The sequence below is a fragment of the Trifolium pratense genome, linkage group LG7 (genome assembly GCF_020283565.1).
Source record: "Trifolium pratense cultivar HEN17-A07 linkage group LG7, ARS_RC_1.1, whole genome shotgun sequence".
Classification (NCBI taxonomy): Eukaryota; Viridiplantae; Streptophyta; class Magnoliopsida; order Fabales; family Fabaceae; genus Trifolium; species Trifolium pratense.
The window spans coordinates 27,362,208-27,384,123 of NC_060065.1; the positions used below are offsets into that span (position 1 = coordinate 27,362,208).

The 21,916-nt window shown below is 35.7% G+C and overlaps 4 protein-coding genes and 1 non-coding gene across 6 annotated transcripts; 2 read left to right on the plus strand and 3 right to left on the minus strand.

Annotated features, from left to right (window-relative positions):
- Nucleotides 1-1,418: 1,418 nt before the first annotated feature.
- Nucleotides 1,419-2,450, minus strand: LOC123899374. The gene is made up of 2 exons (XM_045950483.1): nt 1,901-2,450; nt 1,419-1,592 (listed from the first exon to the last, which is right to left on the minus strand). The coding sequence occupies exons 1-2, from the start codon at nt 2,409-2,411 to the stop codon at nt 1,558-1,560; spliced, it is 546 nt and encodes a 181-aa protein (XP_045806439.1). The 5' UTR covers nt 2,412-2,450; the 3' UTR covers nt 1,419-1,557.
- A 690-nt stretch (nt 2,451-3,140) lies between these two features.
- On the plus strand, nt 3,141-4,169 carry LOC123896170 (uncharacterized mitochondrial protein AtMg00810-like). The gene is made up of 2 exons (XM_045946593.1): nt 3,141-3,182; nt 3,270-4,169. Exons 1-2 carry the CDS (start codon nt 3,141-3,143, stop codon nt 4,167-4,169), a joined length of 942 nt encoding a protein of 313 aa, XP_045802549.1.
- A 5,165-nt stretch (nt 4,170-9,334) lies between these two features.
- On the minus strand, nt 9,335-17,822 carry LOC123897947. Of its 2 annotated transcripts, XM_045948778.1 has the most exons (4): nt 17,590-17,822; nt 17,291-17,360; nt 10,602-11,021; nt 9,335-10,405 (listed from the first exon to the last, which is right to left on the minus strand). In XM_045948778.1, the coding sequence occupies exons 3-4, from the start codon at nt 10,778-10,780 to the stop codon at nt 9,991-9,993; spliced, it is 594 nt and encodes a 197-aa protein (XP_045804734.1). In that variant the 5' UTR covers nt 10,781-11,021; nt 17,291-17,360; nt 17,590-17,822; the 3' UTR covers nt 9,335-9,990. The 2 variants fall into 2 exon arrangements, with proteins under 2 accessions (XP_045804734.1, XP_045804732.1); XM_045948776.1 differs by lacking the exons at nt 17,291-17,360; nt 17,590-17,822 and adding an exon at nt 11,585-11,721 and having other exon boundaries at nt 10,602-11,016.
- Nucleotides 17,823-20,001: 2,179 nt separating this feature from the next.
- On the minus strand, nt 20,002-21,756 carry LOC123896171. Its single transcript, XM_045946594.1, has one exon. The coding sequence runs from the start codon at nt 21,754-21,756 to the stop codon at nt 20,002-20,004; it is 1,755 nt and encodes a 584-aa protein (XP_045802550.1).
- Nucleotides 21,149-21,255, plus strand: LOC123900272. Its single transcript, XR_006805918.1, has one exon. It is a non-coding gene; the product is annotated as a small nucleolar RNA R71 (small nucleolar RNA).
- Nucleotides 21,757-21,916: the final 160 nt, after the last annotated feature.

The following is a 21,916-nucleotide window of genomic DNA, read 5'->3' on the forward strand; positions in this document are numbered from 1 at the left end:
GCATTTTATAAAGTTGGCTACTTTCTTCTCGTACATGGGCGGAAAGGATTTTTGAGGTGGGTCCCATTAAAACCACACTTTATTTCTTCTCTGGCATGATACCAAACGGAGGAAGCTCCACATTTCAAGTAATTTTCCATCATTTGTGCTTTCCATCCTCTCAGTTTCTCTTGAAACAAACTATTACACTTTACAAGTCACTTGATACATTAGTTATCCTTCCTAGTGCTTGTGTATCTTTACTTAGTGTACACCTTATGTAGAGTAGTCTAGCTTATAGTTTGTTAGAAGTTTGTTAGCAGTTTGTTAGAACTACTTTCACCTATATAAAGGTGCTTGCAACTACTTTGCTTAATCAATCGATGAAAATTGCTTTCGAAATATGCTTCTTCTTCTTCTTCTTCTTCTTCTTCAATCTTTCTCTGTGTTTTCGATTATCTTCAACAACTTCATGATGGTATCAGAGCTAGGTATATGGCTTTGGGTGGTAACAAGAAAGTCATCATAAAAAATGGGAGTAGATGGTGTGACTGTGTCTGATGCAGGAATATCATCAGAAGTAGAATGAATCGAATGATAAGACCATTGAAAAGGTGGATTGTGGTTTCGATAGGGTAGAATGTGTTCATGATATGTGACATGCCTAGAAATATAAATGGACTTGGTGTGCAAATCATGCAAAACTGCCCCTTTGACACCTGACTTATGTCCTAAGTAAACAGCTTTTCGAGCTCTACTATCGAATTTGGTTCTTTGATTTTGAAGAGTGGAAGCATAGCATAAGGAACCAAAAAATTTCAAATCATGTAAATCAGGATCATGATTGAATCTAATGAAATAAGCAGATTTATTATGTAACAAAGGAGTGGACACCCTATAACGATGTAAGTGGCCTGGAAAACTGCATAATACCAAAATTGTTTAGGTAGTTTCGACTGAAAAAGCAAAGCCCTTCCAACATTTAAAATATGCTGGTGCTTTCTCTCAACATGACCATTTTGCGGAGGTGTTTCGACACATTTGGTGCTCAATACCTTTAGAGGCATAAAAATTTGGCATAAAAAACTCAGGTCCATTATCCGTTCTAACAGTTTTAACATGGCAGTTATATTGATTTTCTATCATTATCAAAAAATGTTGAACAAGAGTAGTAACTTCAGACTTAGCTTTACGAAGAATGATCGAAGTAAATCTACTGTGATCATCAAGAGCAGTAACAAAATACTTATGTTCATGAATAGAAGGAACATAAAAGGGACCCATATATCAAAATGGAAAAGTTCATAACAATGTTTAGCTTTATTCGAACTAAGGGAAAACTTAGATTTTCTGTGTTTTGCATAATGGCAAATATCACAAACAGCATGATCATCAACTTTTATGAAAGGAAATTGTTTATGCATATCTAACAACCTGCTATTGGACAAATGTCCCAATCTAAAATGCCATAAGGCTTCTTTAGGAATGACACGAGAAGGAGTAACTTGAGAAGAAGCAACTGTAGTCGAATTAGGCTGAACTTGGTTCTGATTAAAGTAATACAATCCTCCATTGAGCTTACCCAAACCAATCATCTTCAAGTTCTTCTTTTCCTGTATCAAACATTTATCATTATCAAAAGACACAAGGAAATGGTTATAAAGGCAAAGTTTAGGAACGAAGATCAAATTCAAATTGAAATCAAGTACCAAAAGCACATGTGAAATGGTGAAAATCGAAGAAAATTTCACTGAACCAGAATAATTTGCAATGGAAACTTGTCCATTAGGCAACTTAACACTAATTGGTTTGATAGATTTGTAGGAGCTGAAGTAATCGAAAGAAGAGCAAATATGATCACTTGCATCTGAGTCAATAATCCATTGACCAGGACTACTGTGCAAAGTGCAAACTAAGTTACCTGAAGTAACATGTCCACTAGCAATATTGACTTGAGTGGAGGAAGATCCTTGATTACCAGCATTAGAAGAAGAGCCTTGATTACCAGATTGTGTAGTTTGAAGTAGATTCAATAACTGTGAACATTGTTCCTTTGTGAAACCAAAATCACTAATACGAGCACCTTGATTGTCACCAACATCTTCCCTCTCCTCTTGAGAAGCACTGTTGGCTGAAGCATTAGATTTGCCATAGTGTGGAGGAAAGCCATGCTTCCTATAACAATTCTCAACAATGTGATTGGTTTTACCACAAAAGGAATACTCTTTGTTCTTTGCACCGAAACTGTTCGACCTATTGCCTGAGCCAGATGAGATCGAACCAGATGAATAGCCACGCCCACGACCTTGTGGCTTTCGACTGTCACTAGCATTCACAAGCACTTTCGAGTCATCATAGTGATTGGAATTATAGTGTCTTTCTTGTTGGATAATCATCGAAAAAATACGATTAATGGCAGGTAAAGGATTCATCAACAAGATTTGAGCGCGCACTGAATCAAAGTTATCATTCAAACCAGTCAAAAAATGAATATATCGAGTAACTTCATGCTGATGCTTAGCATTGCGTATACCAGTGTTACAGATACAACGCATTGGACACGAGCATACAGGAGTAGGAATAAAGCAGTGAAAAATTCTGAAACAGAGCCTGAATCTTGCTTCATGCTATAGATTTCACATTGTAATTCAAAAATTCGAATGTAATCACCTTGCAAAAAACGTTCCTTAAGCTCGTTCCAAACATCAATAGCATTATCAAGGAAAACGATACTTTGGGCAATTAATTCATCAACAGAATTCATGATCCATTAATGAATCAACATATTGCATCTATTCCATGCTTTGAAATTAGGATCAAATTCACTAGGAGCTTCAATTGTTCCATCAACAAAATCAAGCTTATTCTTACCTTTAGAGCACGTTTCATGGATTGCGCCCAAGCTTGATAATTGGAGTGAGTGAGAACAGGTTTCACCACGACGGAAGTAGGACCATCGGAAGGATGAACGTAGTAAACATCGCCGGGATTGTTCGACGGATCTTGGACGAGAACGGTGGTTGAACCACCGACAATGTTGTTATGACCACCACGAGCCATAAGAAGTAAAGTGATGCGCAACAGAGCTCAGAAGAGCTCTGATACCATCATGAAGTTGTTGAAGATAACCGAAAACGCAGAGAAAGATTGAAGAAGTTTACATGTCTATTCCCCAGGGTATTACTACTTCAAAGCCAAATCAAGTTTGTAAATTGTTGAAGTCTTTATATGGTTTAAAATAGGCTAGCAGAAAGTGGTATGAGAAACTTACTAGTGTTTTAATAGCTCAGGGTTATGTGCAGTTAAAATCAGATCATTCCTTATTCACACTTTACAAAGATTCTAGTTTCACTGCTCTTTTAGTCTATGTGGATGATATAATTTTGGTTGGTGATTCACTCGATGAATTTCCCCACATTAAGAAGTTATTGGATGATCTATTCAAAATTAAAGATCTTGGCCAGTTGAAATATTTCCTTGGCATTGAAGTAGCCCATTCCAATCGATGGATAACTCTTTGTCAACGCAAGTATTGCCTTGACTTATTACAAGACACTGGTTTACTTGGAGCTAAGCCTGCAAAGACACCTCTTGACCCTTCAGTCAAATTACATCAAGATACCTCTCCACCATTTGAAGACATTGCTAGCTATCGAAGATCGGTAGAAAAATTGTTGTATCTCACCACCACTAGGCCATATATTGCTTTTGTCACTCAACAACTTAGTCAATTTCTGACTTCACCTACACATGTTCATTATGATACTGCTTGTCGAGTGGTTAAATATCTTAAAGGTTCCCCTGATCGTGGTTTGTTCTTTAGCAGGACTTCAAAATTGCAATTGCTTGGTTTTATTGATGCTGATTGGGCAGGTTGCCTTGATACACAACGATCTACTTCAGGGTATTGTTTCTTCCTTGGCTCATCCTTGATTTCATGGCGTGCCAAGAAACAACATACTGTCGCTCGAAGTTCTTTTGAAGCAGAGTATCGTGTCTTATCCTTTGCTGCTTGTGAACTTCAATGGCTTACTTATTTGCTCGAAGATTTGAGAGTGTTATGCATCAAGCCCCCTGTCTTGTATTGTGACAACCAAAGCGCACTTCATATTGCTGTTAATCTTGTCTTCCATGAACGCACCAAGCATCTCAAGATCGACTGCCACTTTGTTCGAGAAAAGTTGCAATAGGAAGTTTTTAAATTGCTTCCTATCCACACCAAATCTCAACTTGCAGATTTCTTTACCAAGCCTCTTCCTCCCAAATCCTTTCATTCCTTCATTTCCAAGCTCAACATGCTTGACATTTACCATGTTTAGCTTGAGGGAGGGTATTACACTTCACAAGTTACTTGATACATTAGTTATCCTTCCTAGTGCTTGTGTATCTTTATTTAGTGTACACCTTATGTAGAGTAGTCTAACTTATAGTTTGTTAGAAGTTTGTTAGCAGTTTGTTAGAACTACCTTCACCTATATAAAGTACTTGTAACTACTTTGCTTAATCAATCGATGAAAATTGCTTTCGAATCTTTCAATATGCTTCTTCTTCTTCTTCAATCTTTCTCTGCGTTTTCGGTTATCTTCAGACTTCAACAACTTCATGACAAACAATGTGTAAAACATCAGTCATGTGCTCAATTTCACAGTAACACTTGCATCCCTTTTCTCCTTCCATGTGGTTAGCTCGCTTCTTCTTCTCTGCGTCCCTCCGCCTTCGCCGCATCACTCTCTTCTCACGGCGGCGCAACCGTCCCCCTGTCCCTTGCTTCAGTCTCTCTCCCTCTCTCAACTCTCTCTCTCTCTTGCGGCTCTATTCCTTATGTTGGATACTTGGATTGAAATAAAATTTGAAGCTTTTATTTTAACATTCTCCCAAAATTCGATTCAGTGATTTCATCTTCATCTTCCAAAACAATTTGGGTTTTGAATTTGAAGTTTTTTTTTTCTCCCTTCTAATTTCAATTTGTACTGGTGTTGTATTGATTGATTTTCTAGTAATGACGAACGACAAGCGGCATGCCGGCGAACAACGAGAGGCACATCGGCGAACAACGACACACCCTGCAGCACATTCGCGAATGAGACTCTGCAAAAAAAATAAAATCCATACTTAATGGACATTGGACCAAGCAACTTGCTTACATCATTTGAAATACAAATATTCCTTACAAAATTATTCAATGATTTGGAATAATTAAATGATGGCTAATGCTACGGTGGACCACCTTTACAAGTGGTCCACCGTGGACAAGTGATCTACGGAATATGGATTTTACGAAATTCATTGTTGGATTGAAAGTTTATATCGCATAGATCATCCATAAATTTTTTAAAATTTTTTGAAAATCATTTAATATGTTATTGAGACCCATCAAGATTTACGTTATTTAATAAACCATTAATCTTGATGTGTCTCAATAACATATCAAATGATTTTCAATTTTTCTATGGATGATCTATATGATATAAACTTTCAATCCAACTGTGGATTTTGTAAAATTCGTATTCGTTATAATGTTATTCACGACTGGTCCACCATGGACCACTTGATGAAGTGATCCATCAAGTGATCCATATTAGAATTTACCATTACGTGATGATAAATTCTAATATGGACCACTTCATCAAGTGGTCCATGGTGGATCGGTCGTAAATAACATTATAACGAATACGAATTTTATAAAATCCACCGTTTGATTGAAAGTTTACATCATATAGATAATCCATAGAAAAATTGAAAATAATTTGATATGTTATTGAGACACATCAAGATTAACGGTTTATTAAACAACGTAAATCTTGATGGGTCTCAATAACATATCAAATGATTTTCAAAAAAATTTAAAAAATTTATGGATGATCTATGTGATATAAACTTTCAATCCAACAGTGAATTTCGTAAAATTCATATTCCGTAGATCATTTGTCCACGGTGGACCACTTGTGAAGGTGGTCCACCGTAGCATTAGCCATTAAATGATATGTGTTTTTATGAGGAGTGCTAGCAACACACTCTTTAACAAACACACTCTAACACACTCTCTTCTATTGGTTAAAATTTATATGGGTCCCATAAAAGTTATATGGGTCCACATTTTTTTATGGGACCCATGTGAATTTCAACCAATAAAAGAGAGTGTGTTGGAGTGTGTTTGTTAAAGAGTGTGTTGCTAGCATTATTCGTGTTTTTATATGAGTGAAACTAAATTGAGTGATCATATAAAAGCATTTTCAATAAGAGTATCTACTTACCCTTAAATTTTATAGGCTAATGATCCGTACATTATTTTAAAACCATTGGGTTTCCATGACGTGATATAGTGGGTATCAAAATTGATGATACGATAACTAATTTAAGGCAAATAAATAAGGTACCATATAAATTGGATACTATAAACCAAATTGGCGGATTTTAGGGTGGGGGACCATGATAGGTCTCTCACCAAAGAGTCATGTGTTTTGTGGATGGATTGAATGTGTACATGCTATTATGATGTACTGTCAGTATTATTATTTTTTTGAAAAAAGGTTTTTGATATTTTTTAGGAAAAAATTATCGATTTTTTTTTTCGGAAAAAAGTTCCCGATTTTTTAGGGAAAAAGTTTCGATTTCAGATAAAAACAATTCCAAAGTTTTTCTGGAAAAAAGTTTCCGTTCTTTTTTCGGGAAAAAAGTTTCGTATATTTTCCGAAAAAAAGATTTCAATTTTTTCTGGAAAAAGTTCCGATGTTTTTCGGAAAAAAATTCCCGATTTTTTGGGGAAAATAGTTTCGAAATGTTCATCTGAAAAAGTATTGTTGATACAAAAAAGAGTGAAAAAACAGAAAATATTTAAAACTTTTTTTCCGAATAAAATATTAGAACTTTTCCAGAAAAAATCGGAAACTTTTTTTCCGGAAAATATCCGAAACTTTTTTCGGAATAAACTATCGGAACGTTTTCCCGAAAAAAGAACGGAAACTTTTTTGTTCAGACAAAACCTTCGGAATTGTTTTTATCTAAAATCGAAAATTTTCCCCCGAAAATTGGAAACTTTTTTCCGGAAAAAAAACCGAAATTTTTTTCCCCAAAAAAGATCGAAAACTTTTTTCCGAAAAAATTGGGAACTTTTTTTCAAAAATAAAATAAAATATAATACTGACATTACACCATAATATCACGTACATATTCAATCTGATCCACGAAACACATGGCTCATTGGTGAGAGACCTATCATGACCTCCCACCCTAGAATCCGCCAAATTAGTATCCAAATTGTATCAGATTTAAAAGCCCAGTTCAAAGATGGTAAAAATAAACCAATAACCAATTTGTGACTAAAAAAAAGAAAATTTCTCATCCTACCTACCCACTTTCTCACCACACCCTTGGAAATTCCATTTTTTGCCTTTAAAAATAACTTCGGAATGTGTTTTCCAAATTTTTTCCAAATTTGAACTAAAAAAATTCGGAAAACGCGTTCCGAATTTTTTGACCAAGGGCAAAAATGGAATTTTCAAGAGTGTGGTGAGATATCCATAATATTGACACACCCCCTAAATCAATTTTACTAACTCCAATAATTTTAATAATAAATATATAAAATATGTGGTGGTTCTGACGGGTCAACGCCGGAGTTCCGGAGGCCCACGGCAGCAACCGGTGGTTTTCCGAAGGGCTTCTGGCGGCGGTCAGTGGTTTTCCGGCAGACCTCCGATGGCCGGCCACCACCTCCCAGGTCCCAGCCCTTTTTTATTAAATTAAATTTAATAATAAATCTAATATATATTTATACTATTATTTAATTTTAAAAGTTAAAAAAATTGTTTAATTAATTTAATAAAATCTGTAATAAAAGAATATCAATTTTTAAGACCCAAAAAAAAAAAATCTGTAACCAATTTTTTTTAATAAAATCTGTTTGTTTGTTCTTACCAAAAAATAAATAAAATCAAGCCACTATGTGTGGTCTAGTGGTGAGGGGTTTGGGTAGTACACTATAGGTCCTGGGTTCGATCCCCAGCTCATGTAAAGAAAATAATTTAAAAGACAATATATTTATAAAAATGATAATAAGTAGTAACTTTATGTAAAGAAAATAATTTTTGTTATTAGAAAAAAAAATCATTTATTAATATGGTTTAAAATAATTATAATCATATTTTATTTATTATATATCATTGTATCTATTTAATTCATTAAATAATACAAAAATAAATATGTGATCCATCGAATTTTATAAAATAGTTTGTTAGATTGAATTCATCCATTATTATCTATTTTATAAGAAAGTTGGATAGGTTTTATATATGATATTTGGTATACATAAAAACAAATTTTTAAATAAAAACAATTTTTAATTTTTAATTTTTTGGTATACATAAAAACAAATTTTTAAATGAATGAAAAAAAACCAAATTTTTATTATGAACTCGTTTGAACCGGTTCTAAACTGAATTGAACCAATTTTATAAAATAAACCGATTTTAAATGAAAGTGGTTTTGGTTTGGTTCATAAACCATATATTCTAATTCTAATTCAATTTGGTTCGGTTTTGAACCATGAACACCCCTACATATTATGACTTCATAAAGAAGTCCAAAGCACGACTGCACCATAGAATTTTCCTACATAAAATAGTTCTCGAGAAAAATAAAGTCAAACTAATTTTTAATAGGAAACTCATAATTGGTGTTTTGACACCTTAATACCTCCGCGAAGTTGGATAATGAAGAAAAGAGTAGAAGAAAAGTAATTGAAGGAGACGATCCAAGTTCATGCCTCCACATAGTATGCACACAAGTTTCAATTCATCCATTGTACTGACTGATATTTTCTCTTCCCCCCTCCCATGAATCTTTTATACCCCCCAATATTCCAATTTTACCCTTGCAGAAACATTCGGTTCGCAGAAACCGAAATTTTTCTAGTGCAAATTCAGAGTAAATTTCAGTTTTTAGAAACCGAAATTTGTTTTCAAGGCAAAAAAAAACTTCGGTTTCTACGAACCGAAGTTTTTTCAAGGGCAAAATTGGAAATTCAAGGGGGATAAAAGATTCATGGGGAGAGAAAATATCGTACTGACTATGAGATTAATATCGACCGTAAAAAAAAAGACTGAGATTAATATCTGTTTTGAGTTCTTAAATCGCAATTTAAAACTCTTCGCCATTTGCCAAGAACATGTTCTATTGAACCTCAGTACTCTCCCACAAACTCAATGCTACTTAAACATGTAAAACTATTATGTACTGTATTGTACAGAGCATTTGAATGTTTTAGTGTTTGAAGGTATATATATCATTTAAAGCCACAAACAACTTCCAATTTCGTAGCATAATTCACATCTACACAAATTACGAACTCTTTCCATGACACTCAACAAATATCTTCAATTATTAAAACACACACACACACACAATGTTTAGGAGTAATGGGAGGAACAAAGTGTATCGTTTCATCGATATGGAGTTATTCTCCAAGCAATGTACTCTTCTGTGGATTCTGGCTGACAAATGTTACAACTTACAACCAATGAGACAAATAAAGCCCCCACAATATACAAAGCATTCAGATAGAAATCATCTTTGATCTGTTGTAATAGTTTACAGTGTAATGTATGAACCATACATAAGCCTATCTTGCTCATTGCCACCTCAACCAGAAAGCGGTTGGTTCATGAGTACTTTTCCCAGGTTAAACAAATGATGATAGATGGTACAAAGTTCATCATGTAAGCAGAGAGACCTGGGAGAACTGGGGACACGGAATGACGAATGGAACCAATAGAACCTTGAAACATAAGCAGCCATTCAATGACAAAAATCAATTCAAACCTAATCTAAGAATAAAATAAATTAAAGATAACATGAATTAGGAACTTATTTCCTCATTAATAATCATTAATTTGCTCAAAACCCCCCCAGGCATAAAATGGGGTTGGCCAGACCTCGTTGGAAAATTTCTATGCTATAGAATATCACCTCCAATCAACCCTCCTTTAACTACCTTTAAGAATACATCAAAACTTAAATAAGATTAGATGTCTTCAAAAGTCTGATAGCACGACAATAATATGGCCATATTGATTCCACAAAATCAAGATACTTGTCCCCTAACCATTCTTGCAATACTTTCAATATTCCTCTTGTTAGCTGTATATAATCAATATCTTTTAAGTTCAATATAGGCCGCAAAAGATAAACTGCAATATGTTCTTTGAGTACGCCGCCAAAAATGTAGTTGTTGACCAAAATGCACCAAGAAGGTACTTCCCTAAGTATTTTGACAGTCCGATTGAAGCTTAAGGCATATAGTGCATACAGACCACGGATGATCATGATGTGTATAGCCAAAATTAGCGGCCCGAAAACCCATAAAGGAGTTAATTCCTTTGAAACTTCAGCACCATATTTTAGGTTAACAGCCAGGTAGAGAGGAACGCTGCGGATAGAAGATAAAATTAGACACATGAAAGCATTATCGTGCAATCAATGCAGTTGGCATTATTTAAAATGCAAGAAAGGTTGAACAATGATGCAGATGCTTCATTTGATTTCTCCATAAATTCCAACAAATGAGCAGGCATCCTCCTTTCACAAATATATCATATGCAGACAGTAAAAATCACTGTACTTACAATATCAACAAAGGAATCTTTATTGTTGCATCCAGGGCCAGAAAATAGGACCATGCCACCTTCAAAACCTCACTTGTTTCCTTGCCACGAGACATTGGTAGAATTTCAGGTGAAACTGTGGGAGTCAGTTTTCCAAAAAATCCCTCTACTTCTTGACATGATGATTGCGTGCGCAACATTTTCAACCATTTTTTGAAGAGTCCGTGAAAAGCAGATGATGTTTCAAGGTTATTGCCTGCTTCAGATGCATAAGAGAACGAAACATTGTGAGTTTCCCCGCTATCCTCTAGTCCAACAGATGTTTTAGGTGCCTTCAACCAACTAGCTCTGGTTCTTGAATCATCATTATGAGCTATGCCTTTGAACCCTGAAATCCTCAAAGGTTTGATCTTGGATACACAAAAGCAAGGAGGCCCTACGCTGGAAACAATAAATAAACCCTTTATGTGAAGAAAAATAAAAGGCCGTAAGCATTTAATTCACGCATGTTTCTGCATTTGCTACTAGCACCAGTGAATGGAACTGAAGAAATTCATTGCAATAACAAAATCAATGAACATGAATTATAATATTATCAATATTAAAAACAAAAAAGAGAAAACACAAACAATTCATCAAACATTTGCAGCAAGTAACGTTCACAAGCACAATACTGTTTTTCTCTCCAAAATTCATTTTCCTTGCATAATAAATATGAACCTCTAATTCTACATGAAAAAGAAAACTATTTGAGAAAAAAATACTTCAAAAGTACTATAGATATATTTGGTTGATCAAGACTTATAATTTGTTTATCTCAGTTTAGGGAGGCGCCTTAGAATTGCATTTATACAAACTCTGTGACTCTTATCATTGGGCCACTTGTAAGATACGTCAACCATTGATGTTAAGTAATAGATAGTTTCAAACTAAACTTCTTGAAGCGACCTTGACACAAAACACCTCGTTTAATTTCCACCAGAATGACACAAACATGTCTTTACCTTAAACAAATATTATGCTTTAATAGTTGATGCCAGTCTGTTCTTACAATCATGTAATGTTTTGTCAAACACTGCTTCAACCTCAGCCTTTTGCTCCATGACAAATGCCTGGTTGAAGGTGTCACATACAAACCCTGATGACAGGAAACCAAACCATCCATTAAGTTCATAAATCACATACCCAAGTTCTAGAAATATGAACATCACAAAGTTAAAATTTATCACAATTCAGGATATAAGATGTTATTCTTAGAAATCAGACTTGTAAAACTTTGGTCAGGCAATAATGTATATAGTTCAACTCTCAATCAATAAACCATTGTGTTGGTGTGAGCTGTCAATTATAAAGAAATATCAGATACACTTTATTGTCAATATCTCCCTTTAAATGTCAACCGTGATATTAGCCTTAGAATAAACATCTAGTCTTACTCTTTGTACATATATATATGTAGTGTATCAGCAATTGTTCTATACACAATAATACAATAATAAAAAATCATATTATTCCTTTTTGACATGGTACCAGGCAGAGATCTTAGGGTTTCTGTTCTGCTCCTTGCACCAACTACTACGGCCATTGAAACCATGACTGGAATCGATGAGGAAGTAGAGTCTAGTAGGAATAATGACACAGAAATTAAAGATATGAAATAAATTATGGAAGACTTGACATCAAGGATGACACAAGTCTTGAATCAAAACCAGACGCAGACCCACACAACAAACAGCGACTCTTCCGCGGCGCAGATCGGCATCAAGTTGGATGGCTCTAACTATCCACTATGGTCCCAAATTTTTGAGATGTATATCTCTGGCAAGGACAAGTTGGGGTATATCAATGGAGATCTCCCACAACCTTTATCGACAGATCCGGGTTTTCGGAAGTGGAGGACTGAAAACGCAATTGTGAAGGGGTGGTTGATCAACTCCATGGACACATCTCTGATTGGCAATTTCATTCGATTTCCAACGGCAAAAATGGTATGGGATTCTATAGCTATAACTTATTTTGATGGTTCTGACACATCTCAAGTATATGATCTAAAAAGGCAGGTGACTAAAGTTAATCAGGCTGGAGGATCCATAATAAAATATTACAATGATCTTCAGCACTTATGGAGAGAAATTGATTTTCGTCGTCCCAACCCAATGGTGTGTCCGGTCGATATACAGAAGTATAACTCTATCATACAAGAAGATCGGGTGTATGTCTTTCTTGACGGATTAGATGACCGACTAGATAAAATTCGAAGTGATGTACTTCAATTACAACCATTTCCTACTGTTGAACAAGCTTATGCTCATGTGAGAAGAGAAGACATTAGACAGGCGGTAATGATAACAGGAGCAGAGAACAATTCCGGTGTTGTCATGGCCTCTAAAGGAGTCAATATTGGAAAGCAACCACTGCCTTCGCTTCATATGTCTCATTCTCTTGAAGGTAGAAAGAAAATTGCAGCCACTAAGACCAAGGCACCATCAGAAGATGGAGGATGCACCCACTGTGGAAAATCGAGACATATTCGGGAAAATTGTTTCAAGTTACATGGGTATCCAGAATGGTGGAACGAATACAAGGCTAAGAAACAACATGAAGCTACTACTAGTGGAGGGTCTGGTGGTCGAGCTGCATTAATGAATTCAGAGCCTCAGTTATCTTTCATTTCATCTATAGAATCTCAAAACACTGAAAAGATACATCATGAACAAGGTAACTGTGGTTATGCATTTCTTAATTCTAACCAGGGTATTGATAATGGTTGGATAATTGACTCAGGAGCAACTGACCACATGACCTTTGACCCCAATGAGTTTATCAAAATCACTCCACCAAGGCGCACTTGTGTTGCTAATGCTAATGGGGTCATATATCCCGTTACAGGGGCTGGAACCGTTTCTTTATCACCTTCACTTTCTTTGTCCAACACTTTGCTAGTTCCATCACTCTCAAATAAGTTGATGTCTGTAAGTCAAGTCACTGAAGAGTTAAATTGTGTTGCGCTCATTTATCCTTCTTTTTGTCTTCTTCAGGATATTCTCACCAAGGAGATCATTGGGCGTGGTACTAAGAGAGGGGGGTTATATTATATGGATGATTTCAGTTCTGGAAGAGCTAATAATATGCATCACACTACCGGTATTAAGGAAAGACAAATTTGGTTGTGGCATCATCGCTTGGGGCATCCATCTTTTGGTTATATGAAGCATTTACTACCTGATTTATTTTCACATGTACACGATATAGACCTAAAATGTAATACTTGTATTTTATCCAAGAGTCATCGTGTATCTTATCCAACAAATTTGAATAAAAGTAATATTCCTTTTGCATTGATCCACTCTGATGTCTGGGGGCCTTCCCCTATAGCTACTTCTTCCGGCATTCGTTGGTTTGTGATATTTGTTGATGATTGCACTCGAATGACTTGGTTATATACATTACACAGTAAAGATGATGTCTTTGGTGTTTTTCAATCATTTCATGCAATGATTCAGACACAATTTTCAGCTAATCTTAAAATTCTTCGCTCTGACAATGGTGGAGAATATATCAACAAGAAATTTCAAGCTTATTTCCAACTCCATGGACTTATTCATGAAACTTCTTGTGCTCAAACACCACAACAAAACGGGGTTGCAGAACGGAAGCATCGACATATACTAGAAACAGCCCGTGCTCTCTTGATTGGTGCTTGCATGCCTCGTGGTTATTGGACTGATGCAGTAGCTACCGCGGTACATTTGATAAACCGTATGCCATCTAAATTACTGGATTTTAAGACTCCAATGCAGGCTCTTTCTGAACATATTCCACTGCCTACTGTTTTGATGATCCCTCCACGAGTCTTTGGTTGCGTTGCCTTCGTTCATCTACATAAAAATCAGCGCACTAAACTCGATCCTTGTGCTGTTCGATGTGTCTTTCTAGGATATGGCCCTCATAAGAAGGGATACCGTTGTTACAATCCAACTACAAAACGGACCTACATCACCATGGATGTCACATTTGTGGAATCTGAATATTTTTATTCCTCTTCACCCATATCCAATTCTCCTCTTCAGGGGGAGTTGCAAGATGAAGACCAAAATTGGGTAAATTTACCACCATTTGAAGCTGACACTATGAGTGAAGAAATGAGGCCAGATGCGCCAGCTTTAGAATATGTTGAATCTGACCTTATGATGATAGATGAAGAGCAAAACAAAGGGAATGATAGCAGTACAATACAAGTTGTTGAACCAGAAGTCGAAACTGAAAATGAATCAAATCATGAACCCCCTTACTCCTTAGTACATAACGGCCCGTCTCCTGAGAATTATCCTGAGGTAAGTATTTCTAATCCATTTCCCTGTACAAATGATTTAGATACATATGTCGGTTATAAATTGCCTTACAGAGAAAACTGTGGTAAGCCCCCTAAACGGTACTCTCCGGATTTAGAAAATAAAAGGTCAAAATATCCAATTGCAAATTATGTATCTACTCAAAGGTTATCTGAACCCCTTAAATCATTTGTGCATACTTTGTCCTCTTGTCATGTTCCTAGTGGAATACAAGAAGCCTTAACAGATCCAAAGTGGGTACAAGCTATTAAAGAGGAGATGAATGCCTTACAAAAGAATAATACATGGTGTCTAGTTTCACTGCCAAAAGGAAAAAAACAGTAGGATGCAGATGGGTTTTCTCTGTTAAGCACAAAGCAGATGGATCCATTGAAAGATATAAGGCAAGACTTGTGGCTAGGGGATATACCCAAACATATGGTGTGGATTATCAAGAAACATTCTCACCAGTAGCAAAACTAAATACTGTTCGTGTTTTGTTATCATTAGCAGTGAATTTAGACTGGCCATTGCATCAATTTGATGTGAAAAATGCATTCCTTTATGGAGATCTCGAAGAAGAAGTCTATATGGATATTCCACCAGGGTACAACACATCCTCAAAGGCTGGAGTAGTGTGTAAGCTACAACGAGCATTGTACGGGCTAAAACAATCACCCCGTGCATGGTTTGGTCGATTTAGTTCAGCTATGAGAAAATATGGTTTTAACCAAAGTAATTCTGATCATACCTTATTTTTGAAACACCGTTTAGGAAATGTAACAGCCTTAATAATATATGTGGATGACATGATCATTACAGGGGATGATATGGAAGAAATCTCAAAACTTCAAGAGCAATTGGCGACTGAATTTGAAATGAAGAATCTTGGAGGACTTAAAATATTTTTTGGGCATTGAAGTAGCTAGAACCAAACAAGTTATATCTCTTTCTCAAAGAAGATATGTGCTGGATTTGTTATCTGAAGCTGGAATGTTGGATTGTAAGCCTGTTGATACTCCCATTGTTCAAAATCATAATCTTGGGAAGTGTACAACTCATATTCCGGCTAATAAAGAAAGATATCAGAAACTAGTTGGCAAGTTGATTTACTTATCTCATACTCGTCCAGATATTGCTTATGCAGTGAGCATAGTAAGTCAATTTATGCATTGTCCTAGTGAAGAACACATGGATGCAGTTATCCGGATTCTTCGTTACTTAAAGTCCTCTCCTGGGAAAGGGCTTATATTCTCCAAGAATAATCATTTAAATATTGATGGCTACACTGATGCAGATTGGGCAGGTGATGCTCATGATCGGAGATCCACATCAGGTTACTTTACTTTTGTAGGAGGTAATTTGGTCTCATGGAAGAGCAAGAAGCAAAAAGTAGTGGCATTATCAAGTGCCGAGGCTGAGTTTAGAGGAATGTCTAAGGGTCTTTGTGAACTACTTTGGCTTAGAAGATTACTAACTGAAATTGGCTTCCCTCCTAGTGTTGAAATGAATTTGTTTTGTGATAATAAGGCTGCTATTGCTATTTCCCAAAACCCAGTGCAACACGATCGTACTAAACATGTGGAGGTGGATAGACATTTCATCAAAGAAAACCTTGAAGGCAAAATAGTTAAATTTCCTTTTGTCAAGTCTGAAAGTCAGTTGGCAGACATGCTTACAAAAGCAGTCTCTAGCAACTTTTTCATAGCTCACTTGACAAGTTGGGCATAAGTGATATCTATGCACCAACTTGAGGGGGAGTGTTGGTGTGAGCTGTCAATTATAAAGAAATATCAGATACACTTTATTGTCAATATCTCCCTTTAAATGTCAACCGTGATATTAGCCTTAGAATAAACATCTAGTCTTACTCTTTGTACATATATATATATATATGTAGTGTATCAGCAATTGTTCTACACACAATAATACAATAATAAAAAATCATATTATTCCTTTTTGACACATTGATCCTCACAACTTAGGATATTGATAAACATAAACTAAAGGATGACAAAAAATTGAAGAAGCTAAATTAGCCCACCCAAATTGGCACCAGAGAGAATCGAACGTGAGACCTTAAGGAGGAGAGCACTCCCAGGTCCGAAGCTAATACCACCAGACCAACCCAAGTGGGTTTAAAGGATGAAAATTAATAGCTAGAATTAGTAAAATTTATATGATTCATGGAATCACGATTCCTTGCCAACAGGAAACATCTGTAGAAGATATGAATCCTCTACGGGATATACAATCATTTTGGAATGAAAAACAATCTTATTTATTCCGAACCACAACAACAAAGGCAAGTTTGATGATAACTAATTAATAATAGCCATAAAACTTTATAGAAAGATTAATAATCTGAGAATGAAATACCTGTGGTTGATGTGCTACAAAGGCCATATTAAGCCTTTAAACTTTATCCAATCCACTCAATGAATAGGACCTATACAAAATGCACCAACCAACAACAGAGTTTAATATACGGAAATAAAACATTAAAGTAAAGCTAGAAAAATAACACAACAAATTGTACTTCATATAACTAAACTAAGAAGCAAGGTTGAAGAATTTGATAGTAATTTATTTATGCAATCACCGAGAAAGCTGTTTATGAAAGAAACAAAAATGAGCGAAATGAAAATGAAAAGTTGTATAGGGAAAGAGATAATTACGCTGTTGAGAGCGTGTGGAGGAGGGAGAAGGAGATGCAAAAGTGTTGAATACGATAATGAATGAATTGAATGTCAAGTATTATGGATTTTGAAAGGAAATTGAAACCCACTCTTCTGTTGAACTTGAACCCTAACATATAACATAAATAACATAAATAAAGTATAAGATGATAGACAAGAGCGATATGTTCAGACACCTGGCACTTGCATCATCCCCTCTGGCTCTGATGATACTCTTTTCTTTTTCTCCCAATAATATAAAATACTGTATTATTTCTATTTTTATAAAATACGAGTTGTGCATTGTCGGTGTAAATACATCTAATGATGTGTTGTCACATCATTTAATGAATGTGATACATCATGTGTTTTTAAATACCATACATGATGTGTCAATGTATTATTAGATGTATGTGTAAAATAATTTTACACCGACAGTGCATATAAATTTACAAAATACTCCGTACAAATTATTAAAAAAAAATGTCTACATATAATAAATGAGTAAAAATTATACAAAAATAGACATCATTATTAATATAATATAATATATATGAATAGAAATACAAGCCTCCACATGATTTATAAAAAAAAATAGACATATATATTAATCACCTTTTTAAGTTTAAAGAGAAAGTGATTTTATTGGCCATGTTTCTATTTTTAGAATGACAAATTTTGACATTTTTATAGTATATGATTTTCAAAAAACAAAAAATAAATTTTTTTATCTAATCTATATAAGAAAATCGATTGTTCTAGAAAACTCACAAATAACATTGCTTTAAATGATGTCATGTGTCTAAAGTAAAGGTATTTGGTGTCCAAAATTTGTGTAACTAAACTAATATTGCTGCAAACCGAGCCATATTGTGAGCCAACCAAGCCATTTTGTAAAATTGTGAGAGAAAAAATTGATTTTTGGCAAGCCATGATTACGTGGAAACAAATTTGGTTGCTTTTGAAACCAAGCCAACCAAGCTATTTTTTATGCCAAATATTAAATGCTTGTCACATGTCATTGTCATCTTGCTTTGTCATAGACTTATCCAATGGGTCATACTCATATTCAACTCTTTATTTTCCCACCAAAGAACAATTTGAAATTTGAATAACAACTTCATGAATTATATTATTTATAACTTAATATCGGCGTAATATTACACAAATATGATGGATTCATTACAATCAAATGACTTAAAATCACTACTGCAAAATATTAAAATCACTACTGCAAATTTGAATAACAAATATCTGCGTAATATTATCGCACGGGTGTATTACTAGTTTAGTATAAGATTCTATTGTGTTGTTATGTTGTGTTTCTTGTGAATTTGTGTTAGCTAAGCAAACTTTTATGGAAGGCTTGGTCGTGGGTAGGTGAAATATGTCTTCATGATTCAAGACAAGTTTTCACCCTTATGGTGCTGTTTACGTGAAAATTTATATTTAATTGATAAATACCAAATTTATATCCAACAGGTGCGTTTGATTTGCAAAAAATAAGGGACAGGACAGAACAAAAATAGTTGTCCAACATTTGTTTTAAAAAAGAAAAAAAGGACAGCACAAAAAAATATACCGAGGACAGGACAACTACCCACGTTTTTGTTACTCACTAAAGTGGGGGACAACTTTTTGTCCGGGGGACAAATAAAAGAAAAATACATTTTTATCCCTCTTCCTTAGCTTATTTTGCCAACGGTTCGTTCACCTTTTTACCCACGCATTGCTGCAAATCATTCAACCGCCCACCACCAACTTCAACCATGGCCGACAATGGCGGAGTTGCTTCAAGCTTTTCTTCATTATTTCAATTTTCCTTTTCTTATTTCATCTCTGTGTCCCTTCTGAAATTGATTTCAATTCCATATCCCTTTTGTCATTTGTTGAATCGTTGAATAAAATTGAAGGATTTCATGAATTGAAAATAACAAAAGAAAAACTTCGGTGTTTGGTTTAATAGAACCAATGAATATGTTTTAGATCTGATTTTCAACCTATATTGCCTTCCCTGTTGTTTATTGTTATTAATAAATGTGATTTCTGTAAATTAAAAAGAAGAATAAGAAGAGAAGAAACAAGAAATACAAACCGATGAACAAGCTTCCAATTTCGGGATCAAGTAATTAGTTTTTGGGAGCACAGGAAGAAGTGGATCTAAAACACCTTTAAGAAATTTTGTTGTCAGAGAAGATGAACAGCTTAAGAGATAGAGTGTGAATTTTGTAACTTTTGTATCATTTTACATCAAAAAGGGCATTACAGTAACTTTTGTATTATTTTGTCCGGTACTTAACATATCAAACAAGGTATAGTACAAAATTGATTGTCCTGTGCACCGATCATCAAACAGAGTATAGTACAAAAAAGTTGTCCTGTAACCCAGTCACTTGTCCTGTACTGTTCTGTTCAGTAACTATACTTTTGCAAATCAAACGCACCCTTAGCGTATGAGGGCATTTGGGTAATGGCTTCTGTAAAAGGTATTGTGATATTTAATTGTTTTAGAAGCTCTACAAATTTCTTGAATTGCCCTACGCTTTTAGATTTTTCGAATCTTTGGGGATAAGGGATGGGTGGTTTATAAGGTGGCGGAGGTGCATATGGTCTTTTCTTCTCTACGGTTTCTTCGCCACTCTCTTCCTTCCCTTCTTCATTAGGTTCACTTTCCTTCTCGGTTGTCTTATCAGAATTGGGTTGCATGGCAGGATTTTTAGTTCTAGGATCAGCTGGTCCATCGTATTGTGTCCCACTTCGTAATATAACAGCATTCACATGTCCCCTAGGGTTTGGCTGAGGCTGGCCAGGAAATATGCCTGCAGGAGCAGAGGTAGATGCTTGTTGTTGTGCCACTTGTGCGATTTGTGTCTCTAACATCTTATTGTGAGTGGTCAAGACATCTAGCCTGCTTGTTAATTGCTTAATTTGCTCACTAGTGTGTATGTTTTGATTTAGGACTTCCTTGTTAGTTTGAGTTTGTACGGCTATGAAGTTCTCCATCATCAATTCAAGGTTTGACTTCATAGGAGCATTTTGAGCAGGTTTTTGGAATCCTGGTGGCGAAGGAGTAGGTGTTTGGCCAGGTGCATATAGAGCGTTGTTACTTTTGTACGAAAGGTATGGATGGTTCCTCGGACCTTGGTTGTAAGGGTTTCCTTGAGTATAGTTCACTTGGTCTGGGGGAACTTCCGTCAAGAGTTGACATTCAGCGATAGTGTGCCCTTGAATTCCACACAGTTCGCAGTTTGAAATTGTTGCAGCCACGGTGGCTACAGGTGTTGTGGTCATACTCTCCATCTTTTGAGTCAGAGCTTCAAGTTTGGCTTTAACAAGGTCAAGCTCGCTTACTTCGTACATACCGCCTTTCGTTTGAGATTTCTCTACGGTTGTTCTCTCGTTTCCCCACTGATAATGGTTCTGAGCCATGCTCTCGATAAGCTGATAGGCTTGGTTGTATGGTTTATCCATAAGTGCGCCACCAGCTGCGGCGTCTATTGTCATTCTTGTATTATACAAGAGACCATTGTAAAAGGTGTGGACAATTAGCCAATTTTCGAGTCCATGATATGGGCATAGCCTAATCATGTCTTTGTATCTTTCCCATGCTTCGAAAAGAGACTCGTTGTCTTTTTGTTTAAATCCATTAATTTGCGCTCTTAACATAGCAGTTTTGCTGGGTGGGAAATATCTGGCTAAAAAGACTTTCTTTAACTCATCCCATGAGGTGACTGAGTTAGATGGTAGGGACTGGAGCCAAGCTCTAGCTCTATCTCTTAACGAGAAAGGGAATAAACGAAGTCTTATAGCTTCGGGACTGACACCATTTGCCTTCACGGTATCTGCGTATTGCAAGAATATGGACAAATGTAAATTGGGGTCGTCCGTGGGGTTTCCGGAGAATTGGTTTTGTTGTACGGCTGACAACAATGAAGGTTTAAGCTCAAAGTTATTTGCTTCAATAGCGGGGGCAGCGATGCTATTGTGCGGTTCTTCTTGCGAAGGAATAGCGTAGGACCTTAGTGGTCGTTCTTGTGGGGCTTTAGCCATAACTAAATCGGGAAGAGGAATCTCTAATTGATTTTCTAAATTTCTACGTCTTAAAAGACGTTCGGGTTCGCTAACTAGTTGCACCAATCTTTCACCTCTAGAGCGAGTGCTTGGCATGCAACAAACGAACTAATCGGGGTAAAATAAAAATAAAATTGCCTTAGTCTCTACGGTGTAACACTGGAGTTACGATATCGACTAAATTGGTCCCCGGCAACGGCGCCAAAAACTTGATCGCGATATTTATCAACTTAACTGCAAGTATACAGTTGTGTCG